The sequence below is a fragment of the Podospora pseudocomata genome, chromosome 6 (assembly GCF_035222375.1).
Source record: "Podospora pseudocomata strain CBS 415.72m chromosome 6, whole genome shotgun sequence".
NCBI classification, from domain to species: Eukaryota; Fungi; Ascomycota; class Sordariomycetes; order Sordariales; family Podosporaceae; genus Podospora; species Podospora pseudocomata.
Genome location: NC_085890.1, coordinates 2,215,523 through 2,231,796, shown reverse-complemented (window position 1 = coordinate 2,231,796; position 16,274 = coordinate 2,215,523). Strand labels below are relative to the sequence as shown.

Genomic DNA, 16,274 nt, shown 5'->3' with positions numbered 1-16,274 from the left:
TATCTTGGGATAGTAAGCTGAGGACAAGATCAAGGCTAGTTGAAGTCGACTGGGAGTTCTTGTTTTTAGCTCAGACTTCAGCAGAAATTTGAGAGAGTGGCAATCTATGCCAATTGTGGATAGCTGGACTGGAGAAGTGGGGAAAATCTTTGTAAATCTGTGTAGAAACTCAAACAAGAATTTCCTACACGATAACCACAGTGAGAAATTTGAGAAGAAAAGAAAATCTCACAGCAGAGGCTGGCTGGATGAAGAAGTGAATAAGATAGTAACGATAATGCGAGATATGTGTCTGCTTTCTGTGGACATTGGTGATATTGACTTCTGAGTGCGTCAAGTAAAGCTTTGTGTCCACAAAATCCACGTCTAGAAAATAAAAACTCAGAGAACCATGCAAGATTTGCGAGTGTGTAAACACAACCAATGTTGCACGATATGCCAGTTGGAGCTCGGCCATGGCACCGCTGTCCAAACATGGGTGTCGTTTGGGAAAGGTGGGGATGGGTGGAGGAAAGCCAGATTTGGTAACGGGTAGGGGTGGATTAACGTCATGCATCCGTGAGAAAGAAGATCGACATGTTGCGTATAAGGGCGGAATATTTGTACGAGAAATTCTCTTCAAATGTGCGCCCACAAGGTTTTCCGGACGACGTATCCCTTCATTCCGATAAACTTTGATCATCACGCCCAAACCATATTTTCAACACCTTGTCTCTTCGTTAGATCGTTCTTCAGGCTTTATTCTACATGATTTGAAAAGGTTCTGCTGTCTCGAGCATTTCTTTCGGAGCTCTGACTCACTTGGGGTGATAATGGTCTGTTTGATGGATGTATTAAGGGGATAGTAACAAAGATGATTCCACATATAAGGGCGCGATCTTTTGGTCCAAAATTCCTACTGAATGTATTCATTCTGAACTATTCAGAAATATAATCTTTTTTCCCTGAATTAATTCAGCAGCTATTTTACTTTCAGTCTAGATATATTCAGACCATTTTCGCTGTGAATCGATTCAGACGAGGCTTTCTAAACGCACCCACAGCGCCCACAGCGCCCATCAAACCCACCACACCTACTACCTAGGGCCTTACAGGGCCTTATTTACACTTCAGCCACCACCAATAACTATTACGTAAAAGATTAAGGCTTCTAGATAGCCTTTCTGAACAGGTGGATCAACTGCTGGCAAGCTGGCCATGGCCTGGCTCTGAAAGTCAGATCAGAAAGCGTTCTGAAGGCCCATTTTGCAGGCCAAAAGATCGCGCCCTAATCCAGCAACTTCACTGAAATCATCTCAAGACCCCAACGATTTTGATTAGCTCAGCTTCATTTGTGGCGCATACCTGCGCGTTCCCAAACGATGGTATCGCAGATCGCAAGCCCGAAGTCTTGGAAGATGTGCCCCGCTTCATTTTTGGTTCCCTTGCCCCCAAGAAAAGATACCACAGACCCTCCATCCCAAGTAGACCATCTCCAAAACCACATCCGATTCACTGCCTGTCGTTCCCCTCAGCAGCCGTTCTCCGAACATCTCTCACCCTCCGCCCTCTCACGGTCCTCTCGGAGCTGCAAGATGCGTCTGCTCGCCCAGGCATGCCGGACGATCAGCCCCTGCAGTAGATTAGCCTTTAAAGAAGGGAAACCCAGTTGATGGACAGGTAAAAGAAGAACGTACGCACCTCTTGATCCCAATTCTCGGTATTTTGTCTATTGAGACACAGTCGCAGAAAAAAGAAGCTCCTGTCGAGAGATTTTTGAGCCTCATCTATTTTCTTGTCGATCCACTCTAGCTTATTTAAGGCTACTCTTTCGCCGACTGGGAGGGTTTTAGAGGCGGAACCCATTGATTGATCTTGGTTTGTTCTTTGGGGTGTCGGTTTGGCTGAGGATGCCTGTGGATGGATGTAGGGGTCGAATTATGGGTTTGGATTTGATCAGGTCGTGTTGGTGACTCGAAAAGAGAATTTTAGATGTCGTGAGAGAAAGTTTTACGGCTGGACAAAAATGATTTATTGCCCTTGTGCCGTGAGGTTTTCTCCGACTGGATGTGGTCGTCTCCAAGGCGCTACTCTACCCATATTTGAAAACCTGACCAAGTCAATGTGATGCCACGCAATCGAGCCGTTGAAAACTGTTGACGTTTTCTATGGAGTTTCGTTTCATCGGGGGCCACCGCCGGTCATAGCAACTTTGAGAGTGTCCTGACGGCGGTCATCATGTTTGCCACGCCTTTTTCCCTGGTGCAATTCCAGGACAAGCATTAGCCTAACCACAACCCTACGCTTCCCCTCTAAACTTTAAGTGGTTTGATGTTGGATGCGGGGCAGGATGGCCAATGAGATAAGATAAGATAGATGGCCCTCGTGTTGGCTCATCCCACTGCCCTTACGATTTATCTCATCTTACCGGTTTATAAGACCTCCGGTGGCTCTTCCGGCCTAAGATCCCGGCAGCGTTATTGGCCACAGAGCCGCAACCCTCACCCTCACGCTCACCCAGGCCACCGACCTCACCCTTACCCAGCTACCAACCTTACTGGGAACCCACACAACGTTCCCATGAGGAAAAATCCAAATATTATTATGTTTTTGGTGGCCAAAAAAAAGCCTCTAAAAAAGCCTTAAAAAGTTAACCTTCGCCCCATGAGATGCAGGATGAGATGGGGGGTTCGTTTTGGCTTATTTGTCTCCTCCTACGGTCTCGTGTTATAAGATGAGATGAGACCATCTCATCCCATCGACCACACCGGATGTGGACTAAGGCTCGATGCGATAGGGAGAAGAGACACGGTATGTCATGTAGAGTGAAACATGTTAGTGAGTCACCATATGCGGAGCAAGCAAGCCAGACAGTGGAATTAACTGATACCACCAAGCCATCAACCTTATCTAACAAAGGAAGCCATCCAAGCAGGATACCATGACAGATATATCCCCTTCAAGACCCCATAATCGACCCGCCCTTTACATTAAACACCACCCTGTTTGGCCCCCCCCCATTCGACTGGAAAATTGTGAACGAACTCCCAACCCTCCCGTACGAGTCGGCAAGGAAGAACTCTTGCATGCCCACAAGTCCATTTCTTAAGCCAAACGTACCATAACCACACCATCCCCAAACACCCACCACAAATGATCGAATGGCATATCGCTCAAGCGAACCAGCTGGTGGTGAGGGCATCACTGGCTCTCATCTGCTTTGTGAACGCTTCAACCTCAGCCCAATTCAACCGCTGCCCGACGAGGGAACAATTTCATAGGGGCTGCCTTCTTGAACCCGCACCGCCTATCACCATTTGTCAGCATGGAGAGTCGACCCGTTAGGCAAAAGTGATATTTTGTCGAGATGAAGGGGCAGGAAAAGCAAAGATGCTGGAGCTAAGTGCAGGCGAAGCAAAGGTGACAACAAATGGATGAGGTCGGGAGACAATTCCTGTTTTCTTTGGTGGAGTGGAAGAGGGAGGTATTTTGTGTTGGCAGCGGAGAGGTGGCGGCCGGGAGAGCTTTGTTCGCCTGCCTGCTTTTCGGCCGGGTTTTTGGCTGCCTGGGCATGTGGGGCCGAGGAATGGTGTCGTTTGGTGACCCACAACTCCGGGGATGTGGGGCTGAGAAGTGGCGACATGCGGAGCAGGGCGGGACCTGGCACCGGTTTGATGCCATTTTGCTGATGGTCGCTAGTGGACTCTTTGTCATGACGAAAGAGGTTCAATATTTTGAAGGCAAATTTGTTTTCATTTTCATATCACGCTCGGAGAATGGCATAGAAAGACTTGTTAAATTGACCGTAGTATCACGCCAGAAGGCTGTATAGCAGACTGGCAAAGTGCAAAGTGCACAAAAAAACACAATACTCCGCTCTTCCCTTAACCCCCTTTCACTCAACGTTGATTAGTCATCGGAGACAGGAGGCGGTGCCGGAGTCCTCGGAGCAGCGACAATCCCCTTGTACTCCTTCAACCACTCATTCCAGGGTCTGCCTCCGGATGTCTGGAGGTAGAGCTGATGCTTCTCGTAAGAGGCATTACTTCCCCCGGTCTGGGCAAAGTTCTTCCATGGCTGTTTCTGTTCCTCTGGTGACCGAGGGCTTGGTGTTAGCGTTGAGAAGCAGCGGTGCAGTGACAAGGAGGCAATGGGAGAGTACCTGTGGCGATGAAGCCCATGTTGAATTGGCTCTTTGTATACGGATTTGAGAAGCTGTAGTCTGGCTTTGGCGATAGAGATGTTTAATGCATCGATTCATGCGAGCAGAAGGAGGAGAAAAGAGGGCACTAAATCTCATAACCTGGTGTCTATAAATCTACAGATCAACACCCTCCAAAGCCCGCAGAAGCTCTTCACATGTTGTCCCTTTGAGCAATCCTTCACGCCAGTGACAGTAGTTGGGAACCCCCAAAGCGGGGAACCCACATATGTCAGGCTGCGACCTCACACAACTCGCCGATCAACACTGCTCACCGGCTGCACCACCATGCTGTCTCGTGAGCGATTTTTTCATTAGAAGGATGTGTCCGGCAGTGCTATGATTTGCCGTCTTCAGAGCCTTGTCTTGATGGTTGGTGATGACGACAATCTTGCAGTCTAGCGTCAAAGACCAGTAGGCCCAAGGATTATAAGAGATATATTTAACGAGGGATACCTGCAGCATCGGTGAAGAGTGCAGCAACGCCAAGAAACTCCCTACATGGGGGAAACCTGCCTGGAAGCCAATGAGAGTTGCATGGGCTATCTTCCTGACACCACTCGGTTGAAACCACGACGGCTTGGCACACGGTTACTGAACAAGTGTGGAATTACCCCACGAGAACGCCATCAACAGCTTTCTCCACGGAGGGCTGCCGAAGGCTTTAGGTAATATGCGGCTCTGCTTGGTAGTTGGGTCTTTGTGCTGTTTCGTTTGTCGAATCGTTGATGCGTTGGTGGTTATCATCATTCTCAACACAAATCTTCTAGAGATTGATGTTTTGCTATACAACATGGAGACAGCAATAGCAACAGTGTTCTACCTTGACAAGCCACCATACAAAAACGAAAAGCCGTATTTCTGCTGCCTCCCACCGGAGTTTTTGCAAGGAAATTCTTCAACTAATCACGTCCATATCCCAGCCGATATCACCGTCACCAACATCAGAAGCGAGGTAGCAACATTCAGCCTCGACGAAAATGGCTTCGAGGTGGCGGAACAAACCCTGGATGACCAGTTCAACTATGAGAGCGTGAAGTCCGGCAGCGAGATCGAGCAGCGCTACATTCAGGAAATGGAAGCGTTTCTGACAGAAAGATTCGAGGCCAAGAAAGTCGTCGTCTTTGATGTAGAGGTACGTGTTGGACGCAGTGTCTTCTGTCAGCAGTTCAGCACATCCTGATCAACCCAAGACTCGGAAGAGGAACCGCGAATTTCCGGGCAACATCGGGGAGAAGTCAACCTTGGAGCAGCCTGTCCGTGGTGTCCATGTTGGTGAGTGATAGTTGGATGATCTCCAGAGGTGGATCTAATCCTCTGGGCAGACTCCTCTCCAGCCAGCGCGATCGAGAGAGCTGTGTACATTGTCCGGCAACATAACCTCGACGAGCAATTGCTTTCTGGGAGGATGCAGATCATAAAGTCAGGTGCCTCACTCATGATCATGCCATCCATGTGGTGCTGACCTCTCTCCAACTCGAAGCTCATGGCGGCCGTTCTTCTCTGACCTCGAGGACTGGCCGTTGGGGTTGTGCGATGCCAGAACCATTGACATCGAGGAAGATATAATACCTTCCGACACGGTATTTCCGAACAACGTCGCGGAAACACTACAAGTCCACCGATCCTCGGCCCATAAATGGTACTTTCTTGACAAACAGTCGCAGAATGAGGTGCTGCTATTCAAGATCTTCGATTCGGATGATACCAGCTCCAGAGGTAAGTAAGGATGGATATGTCAGTAACCAACGATTGGCCACTGATCATATTGGCCAGTTTGTCCACACGCCGCAATCCAACCAAACCTTCGAGGATATGGGGCTGCACGACCAAGAGAGAGTATTGAGACGCGGGCCATGATATTTTATGGATGAAGAACGATCATCCTACTGCGTTGCCATTCAGTCATAATACACAGCAATGAGGTTGCTGCGATAGTCGTTAATCTCGTTAATGTCGGCGGCCAATCCCAAAAAGAAGTGAAACGTCACCTTCTCCACTATCCCTGTCCCATCTAGCAAACGGCGAATAAGAGACTTTGCATGCTCGTCCCAGTGTTTGAAAGGTGGTATATGAATAGAACTAGACACCACATGAAGATGCTAGCCGTTCCCAAGAATCGTTTCCACGGCCCATTTCCACCAACTCCCCGGAGAATCAGCATCTCCCATTGAAGCCGACCTGCGGAATCCCAAATCATCCCGTTTTGTATAGCCCTCTGCGAAGCAGTGTAAGTAATCCGATCAGTCCTAGTTAAGATTGTAAAGGAGCACACCTTTCAACAGAATCCCGCACTGATCCAAGTACGTGCGCTCGGTGTCCCCGAAGCCTTCCCATGCTCTAGCACCGGGCTTCAAGAATGGATCACGACCATTGATTGCGGAAAAGTAAGAAGCAATTCTCTTGGAGGAATAGCTTCGAAGCCCTCCAAAGGTTGACCAGGGGCACTCGATGGGCTTCTCCTAATCTGGGTTAGCAGGTTGTCATCCTCAAGTGGTGTTAGTAAAGAAGCTGAATGAGAAGTCGAATACGTACGAGCCCTGGGAAATGACTGTAAAAGCTCATCTCGAGATTCTCGCTGAGGATGACTTGGAAGATGAAGGTGACTAGAAAGATCTCAAACCAGTCCTCCTTTTTCCTAGCATAAATCTTCTTGGTGAAGGCGTGGATGACGGACTTCTCCAAGAAGCGCAAGTGATCCTTCAGTATGTCGTTGAGAGTCTCTGCTTCAGCAAGTGACCTTGGTGTTGAAACAGGCAACGCTCGCCACGGCGCGTCCATCCACGCTACTCTGTAGTTCTCAGTCACTGTATCAACCTGTACCCAGTAGGTCCGGCGTAGGAATCTTGCGGCAAAGATGTACAAAGCATGCCGTAACATTGTCTTTGGACACAGGGGGAATTACTGTCAGCTTCTGCATAACCGCACATACTTCGGTGCGGATAGCTTACACGTGTCTTCGACCCTGTTGGCCTGCTATACCTCTCAGCTACCTTGAGAGTAGTAGCAATGAAGCTGTTGTTTGTGCCCAGCGTCTCGATGATGGATGCCAAGTGCAACTCCAAGTATCGAGCGAGAACACCACTCTTGCTCAAGTCCTCTGAAGTCGGTGCATGTTGGGTGGCGAGTTCCCTTTCCCGATTGGCATCGTTCAGAAGATTTGGGGCGAATCGCTGGAACGTACCAAACTCATGAACCGCGAACGTATCGGCGACCGTCAGCGGGCAGTTTTGACTTAATTGTGATTCCAGTGGATTGGTATCGACGATACTCGCGCTGCGCCGTGGCAGATCCGATTCGCTGCTCTGCTCGTAATAATAAACGAAAAGACCGATTTGAGTGCCTAGAGGATTAGCGATCGATCAAGAGCGTAGGTGCACAAATACTCACGCCGCCTATAAAGCTCAATATCGTCTAGTGTTGCTGGCTGACATGGCACACGTAGTATCGATCTCTCATTCTGCAATACTCTGACGCATCGTAGGCATGGTGTGCCATCGCTACACTGCAAACGTGTGAGCAAAAACGGAGGCGGGAGTGTTTGTACTGGTATGTGTACAGACCTTTTCCCTCATTACTCGGCATAGTAAGCAAGTGCTTTCCTTCTTGACTTGACTAGTGGCTTGTCGTTCGGCATTCGCCTTGCGCTTAGGAACACGGCTGTGAGGCATGGCACTTGGGAGAGGATCTGAAGTTGGAACAGAAGCAGGACATGGAAACAGAGCAGGATAGGAGCTTATTGTCGGTACGCCGCTGGCTTTCGAGACTTTTTGCGTGCTATTGGACTGGGATTGGTTATCGACTCGCTGTCGTTTCTGATTGAAATCGCGTGAACTGCTATCTTGACTGTTTGGTATTTGGGATTCGATATCTAAGGCCTTCAACCTTATGTCCTTCTCCAGTTCGGCAAGCCGCGCTCCATCCCACAGCGATGCCGGCAATGACTCAGGGTTGCTGGTAATGACCAGGATATGCGAATGACTGAAGCCCGGAGGAGCCACCAGAAGTCTGGGTCTAGAAGTGAAAGGGATGCCACGGTCTCTTTGAGGTGCCGAGAGGCTTGTAGCAGGTTCCGATAAAGCATCTGGCGACTGTGCTAGTGTAGAAGGGCTTGATGGTATCTGCGGCTGCGCGGAAAGGGCGTCGAGAGTGGCTGAGTCCTGGTCCGACTGACGCTCATTGTTCTGGGAACATATCAGGTGTTGGGAATCATTAGAGTCTGGTGGGATGCCCAGGGTCGCTTCAATGAGCTGCGGCGACATTCTCTGAAGGTTTCTGTTCCCTTGGTAGAACATGCTGAAAACTTCCTCGAGGTCATACCGATCGGGGTCTTCTTCGGGAAGGAAGACCGTTCCACTACCTGGGATATCCAATTGGAGGCCCATACAAGGGATGAAGTTGTCATGGGTATGAGTCTCATTTGGGACAAGATACCGTGGCTCGGATTCACGCCGCTGTCCGGGGACCGATATATAAGTGTTTGCGTCATTCATGCCCAAGGAAATCGCAAATGGATTGGAGACGGCGCCCGAATAATTTACTGTAGGTATTAGAAAGTTGTGGGAACGGAGTGAGTCTCTCCAGCCCTGGTTCGGAACCGGATGTTCGGGAAGCGGTGAGGGCGGTGAAGCGATGTTGATAGGAAACGCCAATCCGCTAATTGGCACATTCGTGGCGTCGCTTGTGGCGTGAATAGGGGGGAAATCATATTCGTAAGAGGCATGATTTGAATCGAAAGCTACCCCTTCATCTTGAACATCAGATAGGAGGTAAGAGAACAGGTCATCCTCGAAGGAGATTTGTGGTGCATCGCTGGGTCCCATAAAATCACGCATGGGAAGCTGCCCATGACAGTGGTTCATCGGTGGAACGGGATTGTCTTATTCCGTGTCTGGAGATTCGTCACAGCCCGCGTGGGGTGGGGTTGTCCGGAGAAGAGAAATATTTGGATTGCATACCCTAAGTCTGTCATCGAGAAGTGGTCGACAGTCTTTTATTTCGGCAACCTTGGCCTGTTAATTCCAATCGGACAGACACTCTTCATTTTGCGCGATGAAGAAAGCCTTTCCAGCGATGGTTTGGGTGCCACAAGTTAGAAGCGGGCAACCGCAGTGCAACCACGAGATAAGCAATCGCGGGATGTTGCCCTCCGACTGCTTTTGACCGGTGTGGCACGTGCTCCAGAGCCTTGCCAGCATGCCTGTGTTTGATGAGCTCAGTGTGTGTGGAATGCAAAGATTAAAGGCAAGAAGAACAAGGCCCCGCTACCTCAAAAATGCAGAGGTGGCATCCATCCTGCCCTACTCCAAGCCAACAGTGTTGCTGCAGCATGTTCAACCCCGCCAAAGTATAAGATGTATCAGCCAAACCAAACCTCAAGTCGGGAAACCACATTGAGGTACTTGACTTGGGACACACCTCTCTCAGATCAGCATGAAAAAGCCGTTCAGAATATCAGAGACCCCACCAAATGGCCAGCCCAAGAAAAGCATTTTGTAGCTGGCCTCAGTATTCTCACAACATTCATGGCTGCATATTCCATCTCCGCATATGTTTCTGGGGTTAGCTCCATCGCCGCCGAATATGGGACATCTCGCACTGTAGTCCTTGTCGGCATGCCTACGTTTCAAACAGCCTTTGCTGCAGCGCCAATGGTTCTGGCTCCTTTCAGCGAATTTGTTGGCCGGAAACCTGTCTTCTTGAGTACATATGGACTCTACATCCGTAGGTACCTAGCGGACCCATCCCCCGAGTGACGGTTGTGACGCTAATGCACGTCGATCGGATGTCAGTTTGTACCCTGCTTATTCCTGTTGTCAACAACCTTGCGGGACTCCTGATTACCAGGTTCTTTCAAGGTGTTGGTGCCAGCACATTCAGCACCATGGTTGGAGGCATTATCGCAGACATTTACCAGCCCCACGAGCGTGGTATGCCAATGTCGTTGTTCGCAACAGCATCCTTCTCAGGCGGAATAGGTCAGCTGGCGTCAAACTTCGTAGTTGAACCCTTGGGTTGGCGCTGGATCTACTGGCACCAGCTGATTGCCAACGCCCTTCTCATAGCCCTGATTTTCTTTTTCTTTCAGGAATGCCGCGGACCACTGCTCTTGAGTAGAAGGGCAAAGATCCTCAATTCGGCCGACTTGGCCCCGTGCAATGAAAAGCTGTCGACACCTCGCATCACTTGGAAGGTGAAAGAGGAAGAAGACCGTGCCACCCTGAAGCAAATAATTCGAATCAGTCTAACCAGACCGTTTTGTAAGTTGGCTCTGTCCGGAATAGTATCTCGGAACCTAATTGGAGACTTGACAGACCTACTCTTTACTGAGCCAGTCGTATTCTGGTTCAGCATGTGGATCTCTTTCAGCTGGGCGCTGCTTTTCATGTAAGAAGCCAATAATGATACCAGGCAGCTGGCTGACACTGCTGACGACTGGATTATAGGTTCTATGTGTCAGTGCCTCTCACATTTGAAACGACATATTCGTTCACACCGCGACAGGCTGGCCTTGTAATGCTGGCAACCGTCGTCGGTGCGGGTCTCGGAAATCTTTGTTACCCTTTGCAAGAACGGCTCTACCGCAAATATGTCACTGAACAACCCAGGTTCAGTCTTCTCCGTCAGTTCAGAAAAAGGCCAGATTCTTCTGGCTTGTGCAGCGACTGGAACCCAGAAGCTAGATTGTATACAGCGTGCCTTCTGAGTATTGCAATGTCCATCGGAATGTTCATGTACGCAGAACTGCTGAACTTTCAGCCTCTCGCAATGCCCGCTGACCTCCTCGCTAGGTACGGGTCACTCATGATGCCAGATATTCACTGGATATTTGCAGTTCTTTCCGTCACTGTCGTCACGTTCGGGTCTTATTCGATTTACCTCGCCGTCTTTACCTATTTCGCTGATGTGTAAGTCGTGCCGCAATCGGCTTTGCCAGACCGCATGCTAACACTAAAAAAAAACCATCAAGCTATACCACATATGCCAGTTCGGCCATGGCGGCCCAGAGCTTCTGCAGAAATGCTGTGGCAGGGGCTCTACCATTGGGCGTGACTCCCAGTAAGCCAGTTCTTGCCGCGATTCTTTGTGTGTGAGACTAACAGGATGATGAAGTGTTCACGAACCTTGGTTTTATGGAAGCTTCCCTCCTCTTGGGTGGATTTGGACTGTTGATGAGGTGAGCCCATGACCAAAGATGGGGGTCGCAATGACTGACACATGCCGCTTGGAAAGCGTGGTACCGCTGGTTCTGGTTGTTCTAGGTCCAGAGATTCGAGCGAGGAGCAAGTTTGCAAAGGTAAGGCGATCCAGAAGCAAAGGGTTGGGCATGATTCATACTCACTGACTAACCACCACCAGTCCCTTCATTGAACACTCTTATCTAGGACGGTATGAGTACGTTAGGATGGAACTGTGGCCGGGGGCAGAGGTTTGAAGCGTGAAGAAAGAAGGGAAGACAGGAGGGGCAGAAAGTGCAGATTTTATCACGAAATCGATCTACTGTGAAGGCCTGCTTCGATGTTTCTGACGCATGCTTTCCAATATGCAGCATCAAAGACGTTACTTGCCATTTACGAGCCCAGAAACCAGGCGTATGAACGACTGCCTAATATAGATTGAGTATTCTTCTCCCTCGCTGGCAGGAAGTACCGTTGGTCAAACCTGCCATCAGAGGACGCCTACTCCCGACGCGGCGTTGATATGCAACACGAGCCACGACCGGCGAATACTGTGGCTTTTCTCTTCAACGGCCCGCCACAACCGGCAAAAGTCGTGGCGCTTTCCTCAGCACCCAGCCACAACCGGTGAACAGCGTGGCTTACTCAACGACCTCTGCTCCAGAAACTCTCGTGTGTCACCCCAAACCAAACATACCGGCAACCAAGTTTCTGATATCTTTTCAAGAGTCAGAGCAAAGGCAATGATAGGTTTTGAAGATATCAAAAGTGAAGAAATATGAGGCTCCATGGGCATCTGTTGCTATGGAGAACAGAGGGCAGGTAGGAGTCATTGACGGCAGGGCAGGCAGGGCAATGAAAGACGTCTATATATACGATGGTTGTCGCCACTGTAATTCCAAATGTCGACATCCTTGAAGTCTTGACAAGCATTTCCCCGGGAACTTCCCCAGACACAAAAGTTTGCGCCACCCTCAGCTGCCATATTCCCGATTGGTCTTCCTATCATGGCTGTTGGAACAACCGGCCCCACATCTCAACGTCTGACCTCGTCTCGGTCAACAGATATCTCAGAGCACTGGCACCTTCACCTCAATATTGTAAGTTCTAGCTTTTAAGGACGTCCTTTGTTACGCTAGTGTCCTACCTTCCAAATCCTCCTTCCACCCTCCCCAGAACTGCCCCCCCTCCTAACCCTTTTTCTTTCTTCCCATCCTTTTCGCCCAATTTCTCCCAGCCTGGATCGTTCCTCGGAAGCTATGATTTTCTTCAATACTTGGCGAGAGGACACATAACGCTCCCACTACACATACTGCGTCTTGTGTCGCTTCCCGAGCAGTATTCGACACTGAACCAATACACCCGGCCCAACATTATCAGCAAGCTAACATGCCTTCCCATCACAGAACCACAAGTTTGAGACACAGGAGAGACACAAAGCGTTCACTGCTCCGCTAGTCGTGAACCGGTTTCTTGCAGCTGGGTCCGAGTCTGCTTCTACTGTTTGGGAGCGTCTGTTAGACAGAGAGGATGGTTTGTACGTTCATTCTACCTACAATAACGGGGAAGATGCCTAACATGACTGCATTTCTAGCTTGCACAAGAGCCAGACACAGGAGAGGCAAGTTAACAGGTGATCATAAGTTTGCCCTGCTTACCAATTGGCGGGAACTTTGCGGCATTGGAATTGGATTTGTGCTATTTGCTTTTTGGTCGTGGGAGGCGTTGGGTTGGGTGTTATTGAATTGGAGGGTTGTTGCCTTATCTCGAAGTGGTTTGTGTTTTGTTCAAGGGTTTTGTTGATTGGAGTTGGGGGTCAGTTGTTTTAGACACCAAGGCTAGTGAGGGGTGTTGTTGTTATTTGAGATTATATAGTACAGTGTTTCCATGATGCATCACCTTGGAATTTAAGCACTTGATCTGGCCTGCCGCAAGAAAATTAGCAGGTAGCATCTGCCAATAGGGTAAAAACCGCTGCGGCTGAAGTTGGTGGGGGGATATCCAGGTCGGTTTATAACTGGATAGAGTTGTGATTACCTGGTAAACAGTAAAAGGTTGGATACCGAAATATTGGACGGTTTTCAGCCCACGGGCAGAAATTGCCAGGTGGCGCCCACACGGAACTGGGTCATTTGATACCTGGCATACGGCCTGGTTCAGTCATCAAACAACCTACAGCGTTTCCGCCATGCTCAAACACAACCAAAGTCAAAGAAAAGGCCACGGCAGGGCAAATTAGCTTCAAAGGTGTTCATATCGGCTTTTGGAAGGCTTACTTCATGCGAGGGCAGCGAGGCACGCAAAGCAAAGGCCTAAGCATGGAAGTGATGCTGATTCGTAACATTTGATCTTCAGGCCATGGCACGCGTCGTGACACTTCACTTGATTTGACTTGATCCATCGATTTTATTCCTGCCGCCCCCTATTTCCGGATGTCGTCCAATCCCGGCCCCACAACCCCGGAATGTGGGTCCGGCAACCGACCGACATTGGATAAACTGTTCCGAGGTAGCCACACCATCGTGGCACGTGCCTTGGGGAGTCGAGAGGGGGCTTCAGACGAGTTGCCATCCTTGTCGAGGGTCGACTGCTGGTGTCCAGCCACCTCGATCATGCGCTCTGCGGTGGCATTGCGCTACTCCGAGAAGATAGCGTCGAGCCGGTTCATACCACCGAGCTCATCGAATATGACTTCGCTGTTGATATTTTGGTAATGGTGCCAGCTGATGAAGAATGAGTCTTCATGGGAGTGGGCAGGGTTCAAAGGTGTGGCTCATTGGAGCCTTTCAGTCTACACTACCTAAGCAAGAGGCGGCACCAAGGAGGTTCAATGTACTCGTTGGATTATCTGGAACATTTCAATGCCGTTCCCAATTGAGAATTCGAACCCCTGAACGCAAGCAAACTATCTTTTGATGTTTTTTGTGTAATGTACCATTTTTGGTCAATCGGCCAATATTTTCCTCTACGCGCTGGCGCTAGTGATCGATTTTCCTCAATCACACAAAATACTCCCGGTATGGTTAAGCAAACATTTGTTGTGCCCTCTGTTTTGGGTGTTTCTCCGTGCTGCAGATTGCTAGTGGTCAGCTGAATGCCCGCTTTTGCAACTTCAGCTGTGCTGGAAGACACCGGTATGTGACGAGGGGTTCATTGATCAGGGACTCTCTGGTTCTAGCCTTTTGAGCATGAGTTATCTCATCTCGATGCTTTGATGCCTATAAGGATTATTCGACTCTCTTTCGTTCAATGCCTTGTGTGCACGACAGTTCTCTTGCAGTTTCCATCAACCATCATTTGCACGGTCATTATCTATTCATCGCACAATGGATCGCAAGATGACAACCATCTTGGCCGTCAAACCGACTGCCAAACCCTTTCAAGATTGGTGGGGCTACCAATCGATTTCCCTCAAGACCACGGCAGGTCAAAAAGTCGACAATGCCGATGGTGAGGGTGTTGTCATATATGTCCTCGAGAACGAATTCTTGCTCAAGCAACAGGTAAATACTCAAATACACACATTCGATTGAAACTGGCACTGCTTAGGTAGAGACTGGCTAACATGCGATGTAGTCCGACTGTCAGCCCGGTTTTGATGGGATCGAATTGCTACATGGGCCTGAATCTCGGCTCGACAGGCCGTCAAGCGATTTCCACGGCAATATCGTGCTGAGTATCATCAAGAATACAGCACCCAAGGCAAAGATCTACGTATTGAGGCGGGGAACCACTGCGGAAGAATTAGACTGGACGCTACAGGTCATCATGAAGCATCGCCAAAGGCACCACCAGGGACAGCCTGCACTCATCAATTGTTCCTTCGGCGTGGGAGTTCGGGCTGTTGCCTCGTCGCAAGTGAATGCTCTTTTTTCTTGTTACAAAACGATCGACAAGGTGCTCGAGGCTGGGATTCTGATTGTAGCCGCCGCGGGAAATGAAAAGGGGATTGAGATAACACCAGAAATGCGAAGCAGATATTTGGGACATGTGGAGTCGCTGAGTTTGCAGGTTGCCCAGATGAAGGAGGCCAACGAGGAGAGCAAGTGGAATGAGAATATAAAGAAAGCGACTAATAATAAGGCAGGAGATGCTCTGAATGAGAGCCTGAGGAAGATCGACGGCCTTGGATTGCCTGCCATGCATCCAGGTGGTCTTATGGTTGGAGGTTACGATAAGGGGTTCAACTGCCGCCACTTCTATTACGGCGCAGGTAAGCTGTTCCAGATTCATATTAAACGGGCAAGGTCTAACAGGTCTTGTTTTTCTAGGCATCGATGTTTATGCTCCTGGATGTGATGTCCCGGTTCCGAGGCTCAAAGACGTACAAGGGGGAGGAAAGGAATTCGACCAGGGGACTTCATTTGGTAGGTGCTGCAATCATGATATGCCCGTCCAGCGAAGAATGCTAACATCGATATCAGCTGCTCCGCTGGTTACCGGATCCATTGCTTCATTTCTCATGACCCGGTCGAATGAAGGCGGCAGGAAGTTGCCCATACCATTCAACTCGGCTGCCCTCAAACAAAAGGTTCTCGACATGGCTGTGCCAATTGTAGAGCCAACGGTGAACAAAGAAGGTCTTTACCCTTCCACTGGGTACCGCGCGTTCAGGATCCAACTACACAAGATTGATTATGAGAAGGGCACGCAACATGTCCCAGAAAGGACGGAGGAGCAGAAAGAAACAGAGGAGCTTGAACGACGGGAACAGGTCAGAAACGCCAGGAGAGCCAAGGGAGATACTGGGCCAAGATCAAACTCATTAGGAGGCAACTCAAGACTTTCGAAACCGAATTTAGCAAGACTATAGCTGGGGGACTCCACCCTTCGCAACATGAGGACATTAATTACCTAGGTAGCTAGCACATTAGAATTCGGACAGCCTCTCTTTCATGTATTTCTCTGTTTGGCTT

The 16,274-nt window shown here is 49.4% G+C and overlaps 7 protein-coding genes across 7 annotated transcripts; 5 read left to right on the top strand and 2 right to left on the bottom strand.

Annotated features, from left to right (window-relative positions):
* Positions 1 to 3,862: 3,862 nt before the first annotated feature.
* Positions 3,863 to 4,160, bottom strand: QC762_0096100 (uncharacterized protein; the record flags this gene model as incomplete). The annotated part of the gene is made up of 2 exons (XM_062884108.1): positions 3,863 to 4,070; positions 4,142 to 4,160. The coding sequence occupies 2 exons, from the start codon at positions 4,158 to 4,160 to the stop codon at positions 3,889 to 3,891; spliced, it is 201 nt and encodes a 66-aa protein (XP_062740744.1). The 3' UTR covers positions 3,863 to 3,888.
* An 813-nt stretch (positions 4,161 to 4,973) lies between these two features.
* On the top strand, positions 4,974 to 5,463 carry QC762_600618 (uncharacterized protein; the record flags this gene model as incomplete). Its single annotated transcript, XM_062891754.1, has 2 exons — positions 4,974 to 5,315; positions 5,374 to 5,463. The coding sequence occupies 2 exons, from the start codon at positions 4,974 to 4,976 to the stop codon at positions 5,461 to 5,463; spliced, it is 432 nt and encodes a 143-aa protein (XP_062740743.1).
* Positions 5,464 to 6,282: 819 nt separating this feature from the next.
* Positions 6,283 to 9,261, bottom strand: QC762_600620 (uncharacterized protein; the record flags this gene model as incomplete). The annotated part of the gene is made up of 6 exons (XM_062891755.1): positions 7,744 to 9,261; positions 7,571 to 7,685; positions 7,132 to 7,523; positions 6,716 to 7,063; positions 6,456 to 6,642; positions 6,283 to 6,398 (listed from the first exon to the last, which is right to left on the bottom strand). The coding sequence occupies exons 1-6, from the start codon at positions 9,040 to 9,042 to the stop codon at positions 6,283 to 6,285; spliced, it is 2,457 nt and encodes an 818-aa protein (XP_062740742.1). The 5' UTR covers positions 9,043 to 9,261.
* A 179-nt stretch (positions 9,262 to 9,440) lies between these two features.
* On the top strand, positions 9,441 to 11,361 carry QC762_0096070 (uncharacterized protein; the record flags this gene model as incomplete). The annotated part of the gene is made up of 7 exons (XM_062884107.1): positions 9,441 to 9,904; positions 9,973 to 10,440; positions 10,495 to 10,567; positions 10,627 to 10,914; positions 10,972 to 11,088; positions 11,151 to 11,239; positions 11,294 to 11,361. The coding sequence occupies exons 1-7, from the start codon at positions 9,535 to 9,537 to the stop codon at positions 11,359 to 11,361; spliced, it is 1,473 nt and encodes a 490-aa protein (XP_062740741.1). The 5' UTR covers positions 9,441 to 9,534.
* A 14-nt stretch (positions 11,362 to 11,375) lies between these two features.
* Positions 11,376 to 12,105, top strand: QC762_0096060 (uncharacterized protein; the record flags this gene model as incomplete). Its single annotated transcript, XM_062884106.1, has 3 exons — positions 11,376 to 11,477; positions 11,796 to 12,030; positions 12,086 to 12,105. 3 exons carry the CDS (start codon positions 11,376 to 11,378, stop codon positions 12,103 to 12,105), a joined length of 357 nt encoding a protein of 118 aa, XP_062740740.1.
* Positions 12,106 to 12,365: 260 nt separating this feature from the next.
* Positions 12,366 to 13,351, top strand: QC762_0096050 (uncharacterized protein; the record flags this gene model as incomplete). The annotated part of the gene is made up of 3 exons (XM_062884105.1): positions 12,366 to 12,458; positions 12,765 to 12,895; positions 12,953 to 13,351. 3 exons carry the CDS (start codon positions 12,366 to 12,368, stop codon positions 12,993 to 12,995), a joined length of 267 nt encoding a protein of 88 aa, XP_062740739.1. The 3' UTR covers positions 12,996 to 13,351.
* Positions 13,352 to 14,684: 1,333 nt separating this feature from the next.
* On the top strand, positions 14,685 to 16,242 carry mycP4 (Mycosin-4; the record flags this gene model as incomplete). The annotated part of the gene is made up of 4 exons (XM_062891756.1): positions 14,685 to 14,861; positions 14,935 to 15,571; positions 15,630 to 15,725; positions 15,783 to 16,242. 4 exons carry the CDS (start codon positions 14,685 to 14,687, stop codon positions 16,169 to 16,171), a joined length of 1,299 nt encoding a protein of 432 aa, XP_062740738.1. The 3' UTR covers positions 16,172 to 16,242.
* Positions 16,243 to 16,274: the final 32 nt, after the last annotated feature.